Source organism: Emydura macquarii, unplaced genomic scaffold, assembly GCF_026122565.2.
Source record: "Emydura macquarii macquarii isolate MOO-44397 ecotype Brisbane River unplaced genomic scaffold, CSIRO-AGI_Emac_v2 contig_2636, whole genome shotgun sequence".
In the NCBI taxonomy this organism is placed as follows: Eukaryota; Metazoa; Chordata; order Testudines; family Chelidae; genus Emydura; species Emydura macquarii.
In genome coordinates, this window is record NW_027132773.1 from 27,317,169 (window position 1) to 27,335,557 (window position 18,389).

The 18,389-nt window shown below is 44.1% G+C and overlaps 1 protein-coding gene across 4 annotated transcripts in view; it reads right to left on the minus strand.

Annotated features, from left to right (window-relative positions):
• MOV10L1 (Mov10 like RNA helicase 1) overlaps positions 1 to 18,389 on the minus strand; it is a 93,762-nt gene that overhangs the window by 31,064 nt on the left and 44,309 nt on the right. For all 4 annotated transcript variants that reach the window (XM_067564356.1, XM_067564355.1, XM_067564354.1 and 1 more), the window contains 3 exons: positions 17,994 to 18,172; positions 17,311 to 17,457; positions 15,789 to 15,910 (listed from right to left, as the gene is read on the minus strand). In XM_067564356.1, coding sequence (XP_067420457.1) covers positions 15,789 to 15,910; positions 17,311 to 17,457; positions 17,994 to 18,172 — 448 coding nt within the window. The remainder of the gene's footprint in view (positions 1 to 15,788; positions 15,911 to 17,310; positions 17,458 to 17,993; positions 18,173 to 18,389) is intronic.

Genomic DNA, 18,389 nt, shown 5'->3' on the forward strand with positions numbered 1-18,389 from the left:
CGATGAACGAGCCACACCTCAAGTCTCAGGATCTGCAGACTGGGATGGAGGGTGCGTCCCTCGTTCTGTGAAAGGAGGCGAGGAGTGATCGGTGGGCATAACACCAACTGTGACAAGAGTACCATGTCTGCCTGGGTCAGGTGGGGGTGATCAGAATGATGTTCGCTTTTTCCCTTTTTTTTAATCTTCAGCAGGACCTTCAATAATAGAGGGAATGAGGGACAGATGTAAAGGAGGCCCTTATCCCAAGGAAGGAGGAGAGTGACTCCCATGGAGTGTCACCTGATCCCTGCCCTGAAGCAGTACTGCTGTGTACATTTCTTGTTCTGGTAAGTAGCAAACATGTCTATTACAGGCATCCCCCACTGTCGGAATATATCATGTACAATCACCAACTATCTCTCATTCATGGTTGTGTGGGAATTTGTGGCTAAGATGTTGACCATCATGTTTGTGTATTCCTGGAAGGTAGACCATTGATATCAAGATGTGGGAAATGCACTAGTTCCATAGCTTTAGTGCTTCTATGCACAGGGAATGAGACCTGGCACCTCCCTGTCTATGTAGTACATGCAGGCTATATTGTCTGTCATGATCTTTGTATGTGTTCCTTAAAAGCAGGAGGAAGTGAGTGCACACGTTTGACTGCTCATACCTTGAGTAGATTGACATGGAGGCCTGTCTCCGCAATAAATCATTTGCCCTGTATTGTGTGACCATTGAGATGTGTGCCTCATCCTATGAGGGATGCATCGGTATTCAGAAATAGAGATGGAGAGGGCTGAGTAAATGGAATTCCTGTACAGGCGTTTATTGGGTTCTTCCAGCCGTTCAGGGATATATTAATGTCCACCAGGATCAAGCAAAGTTTATGGTGTCTCTGTTCACCTTGTGAACTGAGGCATCGCATCCATAGCCTGGCTTGAGCAATAACCGATGTGCCTGCAGCCATGTGTCCAAGAAGCTAGAGGCAATGTCTTAAGTTTGGGGGCTGGATTGTGCACTGTCTCTATCAATGAAGAGAGACTGAGGAATCGGTGATGTGGGAGGAGCACTTTTGCCTGAACGGAATTGAGGTCAGCTCCTATAAATTCTAGTCTGTGCCAGTATTAAGGTTGATTTTTATTTGTTGATCTGTAGATCCAGATTCGGAAACAGATCCTGTGCAACCTGAGTGACCCGTTGGACCACTGTGTAGGACCGTGCCCTGAGAAGGCAGTTTTCCAGGTAAGGATAAATTACACCTTGAGAGTGTAAGTGGGCCACTACTACCAAGAGGACCTTGGAGAACACTCTGGGGGCCGATGAGAGAATGAAAGGGAGTACTCTGTACGGATAGTGGTTCTGGCCCAGCATGAATCTGACGTTACGCCTATGACTTAGTATGATAGAAACGTGAAAGTATGCATCTTGAAGGTCGAGGGCTGAGAACCAATCTCCCTCTTTTAATGCTGAGATGATTGTTGATAGGATGACCATCTTAAATTTTTGCACTTTTCACCTACTTTTTGAGCACTCTGAAGTCCAATATATGTCTCCAGCCTCCCTTTTTCTTTGGTATCAGAAAGTAACGATTGCCAACATCCACTTGTCAGAGGCTCTCCATTCCCAGATGCTGTGGAATGGGATAATGTGGTCTCCGAAAGAAGAAGTGGGTTTCCAAGCATAAGACAGGAAGGGGAGTGTTCTATTGGTGCTGTGAGGTTGAGGGCTGAGATTAACTTGATTGTGGTCCCAATTGTTTTTGCTTGGGAAACTAATTTCTTTATCTGTGGCTCATATGATTTCTGTGATGAGTATTGAGACATACTGCGATGAACTGTGGCCAAGGGCTGTATTTTTCTTTTGTAGGATGGCATGTTGATCGCTGGGACCAAAAAGAGTTGCTCAAGAACCCTTCAATGTTTGAAGGGACGCATCTGTCTTTTCAGCAAATTGGTTCGTTCTCTCAAAAGGGAGATCCTCTACCATAGTTTGGACTTCTTTAGGAGAAGCCGGACAAATGCAGCCACAAGCCCTTCTTGTAACCACAGCCATGGAGATGGAATGGTTACCTAGTGCAGTAACTGGTGTTCAAGACGTGTGTCCCTGTGGTTGCTCCACTTTAGGTGTTGTCACATCCCGTGTCCTTGATCGGTGATCTTTTAGCAGTACTCGTCCGGGTTGCACATGCGCAGCTCCTATCTCGTGGCGCCACTGGCACATCTTCTGGCACACGCACAACCCCACCCCCTCAGTTCCCGTAGAGTCCCATATTAGAACTCCAAAGTAGAGGGGAGGAGGGTGGGTAGTGGAGCATCCATGGGGGCACACATCTCAAAAAACACCAGTTACTGCACTAGGTGACTAACCATTCCTCCTCCTTCGAGTGATGTCCCTGTCAGTGCTCCACTTTAGGTGACTATGTAGCAGTGTCCATTATCTGGTAGAGGGACTTCGATATTAGTTGTTCTGTACAAATGAGAGTACAAATAAGGCATCTACTAGGGATGCAGCAATAGGCCTATCAATTGCGTAGTGTTTTGTGACTGTATGGACTGATGCCCAAGTTGCTGCCTTATATATGTCTGTGATGAGGACATTATTCAGGAATGCTGTGGAAGTGGATATCACTCTTGTGGAATGAGCTCTAGTTTCTGAGGGGGTCTGTAATTCTTTCTGTTTGTAACATATGTGGATACACCCTGTTATCCATTTACATAGTTTTGAATAGATATTGCTTTGCCTTTTGTGCAGTCAGCCAGTGAAATAACTTATCTGATTTTCTAAATGTTTTTGTTCTCTTTAGGTAAAATGCTATCGCCCATCTGACATCCAGCATGTGGAGTGCGGCTTCCTGTGCATTCGCGTGCAGTTTTGGATAAAAGGTAGGTAAATGGATGGGTTGGTTAATATGGAATTCTGAGACAATTTTTCATAAAAATTTTTGGGTGAGGCCTAAGAGTGACCTTGTCTTTATGGAATATCATGTATGGTGGGTGGGCTATGAATGCACTCATCTCCCCTATGTGCCTTGCTGATGTGAGGGCAACTAAGAATGAAACTTTCATAGACATATGTAGCAGTGAACATGTTGCTAATAGCTCAAATGGTGCTCTGATGATGGCCTTTAATACTCAATTTAGTTCCCATGGCGTTGGGGTACATATAATAGGAAATACTCTTTGTATCCCCACTAGGAATCGTTTTACCATCGGGTGAGTGAATGCCATATATTGATTGATCTTGTCATGGAAAACAGTAATTGCTGCTAGATGTACCTGTAATAAACTATTTGATAATCCTGATTTTTTAAATTGTAGGATGCATTCTAGGATAACCAGAATGGATATGGATATTACCATGATTTGTCTTTCTCCGCAGCAAGAGTCAACCTGCACGATATTTTAAGGTAAGTCTGCCTAGTTGTTGATTTTCTACTATTTAGTAATATCTGTCTGACTTGTTCTGAACACTAACTCATCTGGGTGGAACCAGTTAGGAACCATGCTGTTAGATGTAATTTGTGTATCTCGAGGTGATAAATCCGGCTGCCATCCTGTGACAGAAGATTCTGTCTCAAGGGAAGCGTGATTGGTCTGCATGTTGACAGATTGAGTAGGTCTGAAAACCATGTCTGCCTGGGCCATGCTGGTATTGCTTTGTCGATCTTGATCTTGTGTATGGTTTGGGTATCATAGGGATGGGCAGGAAAGTACATTAACCCTTGCTCCAGTTGAACAGGAATGCATCGCCCATCGAGCCTGCTCCCAGGCCTGCTCTTGAGCAGAATAGGTGACACTTGTGATTTTGTTTTGTGGCAAATAGGCCAATCACCAGATGACCCCACTGGCAAAAAATGTTGTGTAGAACTTTGCTGTTCATCTGTCACTCATGATTCTGTGCAAAGTGTCTGCTGAGGCCGTCTGCAGTGATATTTTATTTTTCAGGTAGCTATGCCGCAGATATTTGGATGTTGCATTGTGTGCACCAATTCTGTAGCCTTATTGATTTGCTGCATAGTGAACGGGACCTTCCTCGCCATTGACGATTGATAATAAACACGCATGCTGTATTGTCTGTCATTATCCTTATTGATTTGTTTCTTATTAACAGTAGAAAATGCCGACATGCATTGTGGATTGCCCTGAGTTTCAACATATTTATGTGTAGGCTGGTTTCGGGTTTTGACCGCCTGTCTTGTATTGTATGATTGTGGTCCACATCCTAGTAGACACACATCCGTCGTAATCATAAGTGATGGTTGGGGTTGTGAAAACTGGATTCCGGGCATAGACTCCTAGACTCTAAGGTTAGAAGGGACCAATATGATCATCTAGTCTGACCTCCTGCACAATGCAGCCCACAGAACCTCACCCATCCACTCCTGTTATAGACCCTGACCTATGATTCAGTTATTAGAGTCCTGAAATCATGATTTAAAGACTTTAAGGCACAGAGAATCCATCAGGAAGTGAGCCGTGTCCCATGCTACAGAGGAAGGTGAAAACCCCCCAGAACCTTTGCCAATCTGCCCTGGGGAACAATTGCTTCCTGATCCCAAATATGGCAATCAATTAAACCCTGAGCATGTGGGTAAGACTCACCAGCCAGACACCCAAGAAAGAATTCTCTGTAATAACTCAGAACCCACCCCATCTAACATCCTTTCACAGACCACCAGTAGCCAAAGATCAGTCAATTGCCAAACTAGGCTGTCCCATCATACCATCCCCTCCATAAATTTATCAAGCTCAGTTTTGAAGCCAGCTAGGTTTTTTGCCCCCAGTGCTCCCCCTGGAAGGCTATTCCAGAAATTCATTCCTCTGATTGTTAGAAACCTGCATCTAATTTCAAGTCTAAACTTCCTGATGGCCAGTTTATATCCATTTGTTCATGTGTCCACGTTGGCGCTGAACTTTAATTCCTCTCCCTCCCTGGTATTAATCCCTCTGATGTATTTATAGAGAGAAATCATATCTCCCCTCACCCTCCTTTTGGTTAGGCTAAACTAGCCAAGTTGAGCCTCCTCTCATAAGGCAGGTTTTCCATTCCGCAGATCATCCTAGTAGTCCTTCTCTGCACCTGTTCCAATTTGAATTCAAAACATAGGGGACCAGAACTGCACCCAGTATTCCAGAAGAGGTTCACCAACGCCTTGTATAAACAGTACTAACACCTCCTTATCTCTACTGGAAATAACTCGTCTGATACATCCAAGGACCACATTAGCTTTTTTCATGGCCACATCACATTGGTGGCTCATAGTCATCCTGTGATCAACCAATACATCCCAGTCCTTCTCTTCCTCTGTCACTTCCAACTGATGCATCCCCAGTTTATAGCAGAAATTCTTGTTGTTAGTCCCTAAATGCACGACCTTGCATTTTCCACTATTAAATTTCATCCTATAGACTGTCGTCCAGTCTATATCTGGGAAGTTAAAGTCTCCCATAATTACACAGTTCCTAGTAGTATTTTCTTCATTAAAAGCCTTAAAGAGATCGCTATCCATATCCAAATCACATCCTGGTGGTCTGTAGCACACCCCAAGCACTATCCCAGGGGAAACTCTAGTAGTTTTCTTCCCCAGTGTGATTTTTACCCAGACAGACTTTGTCTTATCAACTTCATCACTTCTCATACCTTTACAGTCTACCTCATCATTGCTATACAATGCTACTCCACCACCTTTGCCTTTATATCTGTCTTTCCTAAACAGCACATACCCTTCAATACTTGTACACCAGTTGTGACTACTATTCCACCATGTTTCTTTTATCCCTATAATATGTTTTCACTTCCTCTATCAGTAGCTTTAATTTCTCCATTTTGTTACCCACTGCACTGGTATACAAACATCTTAATTTTTGCTGTGTGGCTTCACTCACGTTCCTTACCTGATTTGGCACAATCATTCTGCTGTCACTATCACCTATTAGACAGGTATCTACACTATCCTTCCTCAATGTCCATTCTGCTCCCCACTGCTGTGTCCTTTCTTACTTCATTTTCCTCCCCCTCAATGTTAAAATCAGGCGTGGAGATTAAACTAGGGAGTTGGGGGAATGGGTGGGAGATGTCCAGGTAAAGCTCTCTTATCAGTTGTGCCAGCCTCCATCCTAGAAGTGGATTGCCCTATCTATTCAAGTGAAGTTCATCCCAAGAGAACAGTCCATGAATGCCTCCCAGTGATCAAACATCCCAAAGCCCTCCTTATAGCACCACTGCCTGAGCCACCTGTTGATCAGCAGAATCTTGTCATACCTCTGTCGTCCTCCTCTGGGTACAGGCAAAATCCTACTGAAGATCACCTGAGCCTTGATTTCCTTAAGCCTTCCACAGCCTGGCATAGTCTCCTTTGATATGTTCCAGTGAGAATCTAGCTATATCATTTGTACCCACAATGAAGGACAATCAGTGGATTCTTTCCTGCTCCCATTAGGATCCTCCTCAGCCTGTATCTTAGCACCCAGCAGACCACAAACCCTTCTGTGCTCTGGATCAGCTCTGGTTACAGGCCCGTCTGTTCTTCTCAGCAGGGAGTCCCCAATCACGTAGACCTCCCTTTTCCTGGTAACAGTACGATTTTCTGCCCTATATCCTGTTCTTTCTGGCTGCAAGTCATCTCGTCTACTATTCTTCTTTGCAATCCTCTGCAACTGGTCCTGTATCCTCCTGGGGCTCTTATTTGGTGATATCTCCATTGACTCATCCATTCTTTGTATAGGACTGGCTGCTCTTCTGTTCTTCCTTACCCTTCCATCTTCAGCAACCACCTGTTTTGACCCTTTTTCATTTTCCAACTCTGCAAGATCTGAGATCTATTTCTCCTTCACAAGGCTGTGTTTTCCTCTGCTGGGTTCTTGCAGTCACATGCTTCCACTGGCTGCTTTCCTCACCCAGCATTCTCCCCTCAGAGTTTGTTGGTCCTGCTTCCATCTGCAGGTCTGGGTTTTTCCCTTCAGCCTCCTCATTCCTTTGCTCCATCATCTGCTCGAACCCCCTTCTAAACTCAACCAGAATTTCCACCTGTGTCTCCAACCCTTGAATCGTCTCTTCCATCAGCTCTATGAGGTGGCACTTCATATAAACAAAGCTCTTTTGTACCCTCTCCAGGATCATGTACATCCTGCAGCTTCTACATCTAGTCATCACCATTGTCTCTTCCATTGCTTGAGTGACTACCAGTAACACCTCTGTATCTGTCATATTCTTTCTAGTTCCTGTCAGTGAGAGAGACAGACAAAAAAAAAAAAATCCACCAAAACAACCCCCAACTATACCAGACCACCATACACTTCCTCCCCAAACTTCCATTTTCAGCTCTGTTTGCTGGCTCCTGTGCTGCTACAGTTGTGCCGCTGCCTGCTTGAGTGGCTGCCTTTAGAGGGCCCCTAATCATGTTGTTTTCGTGGATCCACAACGATAGGGAATCTGACTTTGTTTGGCATTGTGAGCAGTTTGCTGAGTCTGTGCCTGTTTGGTTTGTAGACTGAGGTAAGCCATGCCTGAAGAGCTCGCATATGCAATCTAGCACATTGGTCCACAAAAGTAGTGGCCGCCCTATGACCCAGAAGTTGTAGAGCGACTTGTGCGGTTATTACTGGGCTGACCTTCACTAATAATAATAGGTCTGTGATAGCTTGGTATCTGGGTGTTGGTAAGGATGCCCTGGCTGTTACTGCGTTCACACCTGCTCCTATGAATTCCAGTGGTTTTGGGTTCAAAATGGACTTTTTGTTGTTTATCTTGAGTCCTAGTTGTCAGTATAGTGTTATAGTTTGGACAGTGGCTTGTCCTGCTAGGGTTTTGCTGGTTGCTTTTATTAGGAAGTCATCTAGATATGGGAAAATTGTAATTCCCTGTCTCCTTAGATGTGCTGCGACCACTTTGGAGAAAACCCTTGGTGCTGTAGAAAGGCCAAATGGCAACACCTTGGATCGGTAGTAGTTGCTAGACACAGTGAATCTTAGGAAGCATCTATGAGCGGGATGGATTGTAATATGAAAATAAGTATCTTGGAGGTTGAGGGCTGAGAACCAGTCTCCTTCCTGCAATGCCGGTGTTATGGTGGATAGCGTCACCATCTTGAATTTTTGTCACCTCACAAATTTTTTTAGATTCCTTAGGTCTAGAATAGGTCTCCATCCTCCATTCTTTTTCTGTATTATGAAGTAATGGGAATAAACCCTTTTCCCTCTGTGTTGTGGAGATACATGTTCTATTGCCCCATTTGCATGAAATGATCTATTTCTTGGTGTAGTACTTGCATGTGAGTTGGGTCCCTGAAGAGGGAAATGGAAGGGTTGTGGATTGAAGGGATAGACAAATAGTGTATCCCAAATTGATGATTTCTATTACCCATCTGTCTGATGTAATACATGACCAACTGAGACGGAATTGTCGGAGGTGAAATTTGTCATAGATGACTTTGGCACTGTTTGTTGATTAGAGATTCTCTGACCCTCGACCAAAGCCTCAAAACTGCTGCTTGGACAATGCAGATTCAGGCCCCGAAGATGTTTGAGGAGGATATCTGAGTCTGTGTTCTCTACTTCCCTCTCTGAGAGTCATATTGTCTATACTGTTGATGAGATGAGTATCTACATGTATACAGTTGGAATCTATACTTCTCTCTCTGTTGCAGGTGTATAAATTCCTGAAGTTCTCAATGTGGCTCTAGAATTTTTCATCAAGTGTAAAGCCTCGTCTGTCTTTTCCGAGAACAGTTGAGCTTTATCAATTGGGATATCTTCTATTTTTGTTTGTAGCTCTCTAAGGGTACATCTTCACTGATAGCAGCAAAGTCACCGCTGTCAGCTCGATCTATTTGAATTGATTGAGTGGGTCTCCACTGACCGCTCAATCGATCCAGAAGTTGACATGTTAAAATCACCCCCTCAAGTGGCGCAGCACAGTGAAGACACTGCATAGAAGAGTTACGAAGTTGACAGGAGTTACGCAAGCTACACTGCGTAGCTTGCATAACTCCCGTCAACTGCCACCAAATTTGTATATAAGTGTAGACCAGGCCTGGGAAGAGCAGCCGCATGAAGCCAAGAGGCTCTGCATGCATCACAATGGCCGTGGCTGTAGTTCTGGCCACCGTATCTGCTTCGTCCAGAGAAGCCTCTAGTGAGGTCCTCGCTACAAGTTGTCCTTTGGTAAGTAAAGATTTAAACTACTCTCTTTTATTCTCAGGTAAATCATTTGTAAACTGGGCTAGCTTTTCATAAATGCTGTGGTCATAATTGGAAAGCAGGGCTGAGTAGTTTGATACTCATTTGTAGAGGAGATGATGAATAGACCTTACTTCCTAACAGATCAAGCCTCTTCCAATCCTTGTCTTGTGGTGTTGATTTGTAATTTGTTTTCCCTTTTGGTTTGCCGCATCTGTAACTAGTGAATTCGGAGGCGGATGCATAAATAGGAACTCCATCCCCTTAGCTGGGATATAGTATTTTCTATCGTTCCTTTTATTGGTAGGAGGAATGGTGGCTGGAGTCTGCCATATAGTGTTAACTGGTCCCATCAATGCCTCATTCATAAGGAGTGCAATTTTTGATGATGTTGCAGTGTGTAGAGTTTTATGGTGAGATTCTGTGACCTCCTCCAGGAGAATTTCAAGCTCTTGTGCGATCCTCTTAATTACATCATTTAATTGTTTCAGGTCATTCACCGGTGTAGGCATGGGTGGAATGACGGCTTCATCTGGTGAGGAAGATGAGTAGTGCATTGGAAGAGATGTTTCTTGTTCCGCACTTGTCTCTGCTACTTATGTTACTTCCACTGCCTTAGTTGATGTGGTTGGAGGGGATTGTTTGGAGCAACTTTGGTCTACTCACATGGAGAGCTAGTTGGTCTGCTGTATGCACTGGAGTTGGTGGACCAGGCATCCCACTCATGCCATTGCATGTAGTAGGGCAGATGGGGTCTGAACCATGGGGGCCATACCATGGATATGGACTTGGGCCCTTTCTAGGTGTACATCCAGGTGCCTCTACTTATGGTCTGGTGAGGGAGGAGTGTTCTGAGGAAAAGTGAGCTCTCTCCAGATCACTGTCATCTGTACTGAAGGAATGTGTTGGGGAGAAAGCTTTGTCATAGGCAAAGTGTACCAGAGATTGCCCTATAGCTGATTGTGGAGAGAATATTATTTGGTGATGTTGTTTATATGTTTTTCAAGGGCGGTGCCGGGTTTGTCATCGGCTCCATGTTAGTGGTTGGTGCCAACTTCGGGAGTTGGCGGTGCCGATATCAGTTCTGGTGCCAACCTTGGTGCCATGTCCCGTTTCTGTACTGAATCTTTTCTAAGTGCCACACCTGGCGCCGCAGCCTCTTACGGTGCCGTAATTGGTACCGTTGACCATCAGTCAGCTGGTTTCTGCACCAAGTCCTTTTTTGGTGCTGTGTCAAAGGAGTGATGTTTTTGTTTAGTCCTTGACTCCTTACCCAGATATTTCGAGTCCTTGGATGGTATGGACCAAGGTATATCCGAGGGACCTGTTGCCTCTTTAGTACTTTGGCAGAAGACAGCTTTTTGGTTGTGCATCTTTTCTTGGACGCTGTTGTTTCCTGAGGCAATGAGGCTCTCTTTCTCCGAGTGTGCTCAGAGTGGGAGGCTTGTCTGGTCCCAGGTCAGGTGGAGGGTCTGAGGGATTTTTCCATCAGAATAAGCTTTAGCCTCAGGTCCCTCTCTCTCTTCTTGCTCTGGCTTTCAAATTCCTGCAGCGAGTGCACTTCTGTGGCACATGGATTTCCCCTAGGCAACATACATCCAAAACTGGCATTTCATCTTTATGAGAGGTGCATCTTTTGAAGCCTGGGGAACCCAGCATTTCAAATACCTTATCTATACTATTAACAGAGAAAAAAAAGGGTAAACCAACTCTTCTTTTTTAGAATGCACAAAAAACTGACTAAAACTAAGTAAATTATGACTAAATTAACTAATTTTCTACTATTATTCTAGATTGGACGAGAAAACTTTGCTGCTGCTGGCGCTCTGTCTTGGACCATGGATGTTTGAGAAGGAACCAACGGGGGGGTCGGGTCGCATGTGCTCCAGAAGACATGCCAGGAGATGTGCACGAGCGACCCGGATGAGTACTGCTAAAAGATCTCCAATCAAGGACACAGGACATGACGACACCTAAAGTGGAGCACCCACAGGGACATCACTCGAAGAAGAATGAGTGCACTGCTGTGTCTGCTTCCTCGAAAGCAGATTGGAGAGACGTTTTCACCACTAGCTGGCTCTTGTTGATTGTGGCCTCGTTGAGTGTGCTGATCAATAAAGGAACCTTGTTTCACATAGTTCTGGGAGTCATATTTGGCTAACAAAGCCTGGTAATTTGCTACCTGGAACTGAAGGGCAGTTGAAAAATACGCTTTCCTGCCAAACAGATCCAAATGTTCCCTGTCTCAGTCATACGGGCGGATTTAAACTGGTACTGGTGGCCCCTGGAATTAACCGCATGCATAATGATAGAATTTGGAGGTGAGTGGGAAATAAAATTTCCATGCCCTTTGTCACCACATAGTACTTTTTGTTCATCCACTTGCGTGTCGGAGGGACAGCCACAGGGGTGTGTCATATGACTCTGGCAAGGTCCAGGAGCAACTCATTAACAGGGAGGGCTACTCTGGCAAATGTGGAAATGTGTAGAACGTCCACCAGTTTATGGTAATACTGTCACTTCATGTAGCTGTATTTGCAAGCCTTCCACAAACTTCTGAGCTAAGTCCTGGAACAATTTTAAATCATCCACCATGAATGGTGAGGGGACATCACTGCCTCATCAGGAGAGGACAATGAAAGACGGAATTGAGGGATGTCTTCAATTTCTGCCTTAGCTTCAATTTCTTCCTCCAGATACTCAAGAGATTCTGAACCCTTTGATGCCACAACTGAAGGAGGATGTTTCCTTGCCTGCTGGTATGCCACACTAGGAGTCTGGGAGGCTTGTTGCCTTTGGGGCTGCCAGGGTCCCAGTATGGCCACTGAGGGTAGGAAGCTGGCGACTGGAACCAAGGTAGCACAAACGATGGAGGCTGATGGTTGGGCGGGCAGTATGCCTGGTGTCCATGATGAGATTGGGATCCGTATGGCAAACCAAGTTCTCTCACTCACTATCTGACTCTGATGAGGAGAAAGACAGTGCATGGCCTGGAGATGTCATTGAATCCAATGCTCTGGGCGAACTCAGTACCAGAGCCCTGATGCTAAGTGGGGGCAAGTCTGGTGCACACCTGAAATCCACCGGTGAGGACAGTGCTGGTGGTTGTCAGTGCCAAGAGGCTTGTGCGGAACTACTCGCATGGTCTGATGGTGCCACGCACACCAGAGTTGGTGTCGATTACCATGTCAATGTAGCCTTCACTGGAGTGGATCACCTATGCTTCTCACACATCCGCAGTACCAGTACTTCTTGCCCGGGCCCATTGAGTCTTTGGGCAGACCGACTTGCTCTATCAGCTCAGTACTGAGCATGCCCCAGGTACCATCTCCAGATGGCCTCAGTGCCATCCGTACCCAAGATACTGATGGGGCCACAGATAGTTTCCGGCTTGATTGGGGCTCGCTATGGGGACTCTGAGCTTTTCTTGGTGGTTTTGAGTGAGTGGCTCATCTCTTTAGGATCACCTGCCTTCGATATAGAAGGTTGCGGTGATCGCTCATGCCAGGACTCCAGCAGTGTCAAGGATCAACTCCATAGGCAGGAGTTTAAGCCTCTCTGTCCTTCCTGGACCTGAGTTTTAGCTGATGACACCAGTCACACTTTTGTGAATTGTACTTTCCCCCAAGCAGCAAACACCCTGCGAGTGTCTGTCTGTCACTGTGATGGATTCTTTGCAGCTAAGACACTTTCTGAAGGCTAGAAAGCCAGGCATACCCTTGTCCAGGAGGTCGCCACACACTGGGGTTGGCAGGAGACAAACCCTTTCTTCTGTTTTCAGGCACATCCAAAAAAACCCCCACCAAGATACTAAAATAAAAGGCTTCAAGAGTAGCTAAAATTTGCAAAACTATTAGGAGTTAATGATCCGTGAACGGACAGCTCTTAGCTCTATCTCTAGCCAGGGTTGGTTGAGAAAGGAACTGAGAAGGGAATAACTACGCATGCAGGCTAGCCTCATGGCTGGCGAGGAGCAGCATTTGCACGGGACAGGACAGACTGCTATTGAAATTCTCCGATCAGCAACGCATGGGTGCACACACACCTACAGTGGAGCACCCATAGGGACACTATTAGAACAGAGAGGCACACATGGTTACAACAGAGTTAAGTGCTTTAGCAGCAATAACCTAAAAATGACTCAGTCAGCACTACTTCCAAGTGCATCATGACAGCAGGGGTAGTCTATTTTTTGTCAAGGTCCAAATTTCTTCATCAAGATATAGTCAAGGTCCAGACTCCAGAGAAACTGTTCACACTGCAAGTGCCCCTGTGTGCCCACATGAAATGCTGTGTAATATACCCAAAACCTATTGCTAATGTCCTGCGCAGATACAAAATTTGTATCCACATGCAATCCACAAACATGCTCCATGGATATAAAGTGGTTATCTGCACATTTACAGGGCACTACCTATTGTTTATATTTTTAGTGCACTAAATTAAGAATAAAATCAAACCACTGTATGACCTAAAATTGATGATAAAAGATGTAATAAATCTGAGATTTTGAGAAAGTCCATAGATAAAATGTCAAATGGATGCAAATATTAGTTGTCTGAAAGTGTTTTAATGCTGTTTTAAGATTTGAATTTGTTTTAAGTTTACAGAGTATTAACTTTGGTTCTGCCAAAATAAAATTGTTGTAGGCATATAGTCCCCCGACTGACTCCCCCAGCTCCCCTCCCCTAACCCCCTGATCGCCCAGCAGCTCCCTGTCTGCCCCACCTGGAAAGCAGAGTGACCATATTTCCCTAAACTGAAAAAGGGACGCACAGGGCTGGCCCAAGCCACCTGGCATCATCGCTTGCCCCCCACAAATGTTCCTTCACATCCCCAATTGAGCCAAGTAGCAGAGATAATTGCAGGGAGATGGAGGAATGGGTATGAGCCGGGATCTGGGCAGGCAAGCAGAGTAAGAGAACTTTTGGGCTTGGAACCAGGCAGCAAAGCTATCAGATTATGATCCAGCTAGTGGTGTGATACCCTTTGGGGGCTGGGATAGTAGAGGGGCAGGAAAGAGGGTCCAGGTACAGGTAGGGACCAAGGAGACTCCAGATAGCAGCCCTTGGAAGGTGGGAGAAGGCTGGAATGTGGCAGAAGCAGATGACTGGAGGCAGACTGGGGAGGGAAAGAGAATGGGGAAGCAGGAGGCTGGAGAAGATGCTGGGCAGTGGTCTCAAAAGGATGGTGAAAGGAGGACACAAGGCAGGTTGGGGGGCTCCTACAGGGAAGGCTTGAGGTAGGGGGCACTAGGGAGGGGAGTTCTGGGGATTGCTCAGGGGCAGGGAGGGTAGGGTTGTGCCTTGCTCAGTGCCCTGGCACAAGTGAATGCTGTGGGGGACACAGTCAGGCACTTACCAGCCAGGTTGCCCACTATGGCCCAGAACTCACAAGTCATTGCTCCATGACCTAGCTGCTGTCTCCACAGAAAGCGGAGAAGCATTTGAATTAGGATCCATACAGTACTGCTTTCTGATTGGACTGCAGACTGAGCAGGAGACACCCCATCGCTCCCTGATTTGAGACAAAGGGCATAGTGGAGACACATTAGGCTGCCTTAGGGCAGGCCTGCTGACAGCAATTCCAGGCCCCAGGGCAGAACACTGAATGGCCCCCCCAGAAAGGGATGGCTGAGGTTTACGACCAGGAGTGGTGGGTGAAGTTTTCATTCCGGGAGGCTAGCTCTCCATCCCACCTCTTTTGCCTGCAGCCCTGCTGACACTCCACCCCCACTCTGCCTGCAGCCCCACCTATGCTCACCACCATATCTCTCCTCCACCATCTCTCTTCCATACTCCTTTCCCCTGAAATGGTGAGTAATGGCAGGGGGGATATGCAGAGGGGAAGGAAGGAGGGATGTGGCGGTAAGCGAGCCAAAGTGGGGACAGGGCCTGGGGTGGAACAGGGGGTGGGGTGTGGGCAGAGCTGTGGGTGAAAAAGGCAGGACGAGGAGCTAGCCTCCTGAGGGGAAGTTCACCTGGATCCAGGGATCTATTCCACACCCCTGGGCCCTTTTAAATCACTGGGTCCCTGGGCAATTGACCCCTTTGTCATCCCGCTTTCCCCCATGTCAGTGGGCCTGCCTGTGGAAGTGTCCCTCCTGATGCCTGTGCTACTGCCAGTGGGACACAAGCAACCCTGGGACACAACTGCACCCCACAGACAGTCCCTGTGCTGGGGAGCAGGCATGGCTCCAGCCCTAGCTTGGCTTCAGCCCATGCAATCCATTAAAAGGCATCTGGCAGACCAGATTCAGCCCGCATTCCGCCTACTGACAACTCCTGACCTACAGTGTTAATGCCTAAAACGCTTTCAAGTACAGTGGTCCTTCCCAGGGAATCATTGCTGTAAGGGGAAACAATTGTGCCAGTCTCCTCACTTTGATGGGATTTTTATTTTTAAATTACATATTTTGAAAATAATGTTATTTGAGATAATTTGGTAAGTCAACTATGCTGAAAAGGCTACCTAAAATTTAATATGGCTGTAAACTTAGTGGGAATGCAATACTTGTTAATAGTTGCCCTGTTTAAACAGCTGAAACAACTTTGCAGAGTACCCCCAAATTTTGGTTTCATAGCCCCAAGTGTGCAAATGTATTAATGACATATGCATCCACAGTACCTTACTCCTATTTGATAAAACATTCCTGCACTGCTGCATGTGGTAATTATTATCCTGAACCGTGATGCTTTCCAAATGTCTTCACCATCTTTGCAGTAAAGTTTTACTGTATCACTGAGTGTCTGCAAATACAAGATACTTATTTATTACAGGTATTTCTCAAAACCCCTCACACCCCAAGCTTATTATGTGTATGTTCTAGAGACTAGTTTGATATTCAAAACCACTAAATATTCAAAACCAGGAGGAGGAGTGCAAAATAAAGCTTCTTATTTTTACTACAAAAGATAGGAAACTATATTTTCTTTATTTTTAGTTTATTAAGATCAAATCTGAACACATGTACAACCAGGACACAGCACAAATAGAAACTGTCAAAAAGGGCTGTGAAGACAATCCAGATCTCCTTCTTTAATTTAGACTTAATTAGTTTGGAAAAAAAAAATGGGCTTGTCTACAGGATGGTGTAATGCTCTATGGGGGTATGATTTCCAAAGTACACTAATGTGTAGTGCATTAACTGGTCTGTGCAGATCCTCCTGGTGTGCACTTAAGGTTTCCTAGTGAGCACTACATTAAGGAAATCTAGGGAACCTTTTATGCATACTGGCAGGGTCTACATAGACCAATTAATGTGCAATAATTGTGAAATAATACCCCCAAAGGGCACATTGCCCCTAGGACAACATATACATAAAATAGTGACTATCAAAGAAAAGATCAATTGCTCTATGACAACACAAGAATACAGGAACACAAAGTTAAAAAAAAAACAAAACAAAACAAAAAAAACCACAAAGCTGACTTAAAAAGACAAAACAAAAGCCACACAAAAACACAAAGTCAAAAAAAAAGTGTTTAAAATATAATGAATAATTGACCAGTGGAAAATTTTTGCTGCATGACATTATTTGACAAAACAAACAGTGAAATTTAAAAGAGGGATTCATATAGGAAAAAACCCCACATCAGCAGCATCATTATTTAGGACAAAGATTCTTATTACTTCTAGGGTATGGCTAGGTGCAGAATTTTAGGCATCCAATATAAGTCGCAACTCAGACCAGGACCCAACTACTGCAGATGGACCATTAGTCTGTTCTGATATGGATGTTCCTGTGTTTTCAATGCCAACTAAGGGGTTACTAAAATAAGTAAATTGGTGTGTATGTTACATATGTACAATACAATGCATTATGGAGCAAATTGTGTCACCCTTTTTCACAATGAATAGTATCTTACTGTTTGAAGTAATCTCATTGACATAAAATCACCTACTTGCAGAATCACTACACCATGAGTTTAAGAGTAGGGCCAGATTCTAGCACCCTGTTTACCATAATTAACATATATGTTCCCCAATTGATTATCTAATGAATTATTTTTAAACCTAAAAACACACATATAATTTTCTTCAATGAGCTTAACAAACAGAGGAAATGAATCCTAGAAGCAACATTTTAAGATTAGAAGTATGCATACTTTTTTAGTATTTTAATTAAAAAGTTTTCACAAAATTTACCTCTTCACACCTGCAGCTAGCATTAACTCTGACCATAGCTCCTGGTTTTAGCAGGTTGCTATCGTGCAGTCGTAAGCAAACTAAATCAGTTGCACTGTTGGATGGTGCACAGACCAAAATTCGACTGTCTGGTAAAGTATAATGTACCTGCATTTAAAAAAAAGTGCAGCTTTTTAAAACATTTCATTTAAAAAAAACCCCAACCAACATTCATCACAAATGAAGACATATATTTCAAATACTTAATATAATTCAGAATTATTTAGAATACAATTATGAATGTTTCTATATTCATCACATTGCATTTCAATCAAATACTGAGAAAACAATTGCTTAGACTGGAAATTCATGATCATCATCAAAATGAAACACAATAATGCAAGGTATGCGGTTTTAAAGCAGTAGTTAAATAAATAAATAAATAAAAAGCAAGCAAGCATGCACCAGGGCTTTAAACAAAAATACTGAATTAAAAAACTGATTGGTTTTAAATTGACTATTGTTAAAAGGTTTATGAACACAAACTTGTACAGAGGTCTTCTCTTGGATTTATTTTCACATGGAGAGAGTTGTACTGAAAAACCCTGTAAGAATTAGCTCTTTTTTTTTAAAAGTTATTTTAGTTCTGATTCTAAGTATATGTGGCAATTCCAGATGATTATTGTTTTGTTGTTCACTATTACCTGTAAGATAGCTTCTATTATTGTTACAGTTTTTCCAGTTCCTGGTGGTCCGAAGAGAATATAAGGAGTTGGACGACATTCACCACTAAGTATCCTTTTCACTGCTAATTTCTGATGCTCATTCAGCACAGGATTGAAAAATTCACAGTCTGTCTGTTTAGGTGTCATGATTCCATTGACTATACTCAAAACAGGTAAGAATTAAAAATACATAAGATTTTTTTTTTTAATAGTGAGCATTTCAGTCAAACAGATTTTGATTTAATGTGATTTCGGTTTTATAATATAATCATTTTAAAAAGATAGTGATAGCTAAAAATGTAGCTGACAACTCTTTAAATTCCCATTCCCAAGTAATAACAATTAAAATAGAAAAATAGGCAATTGGACCTTCAG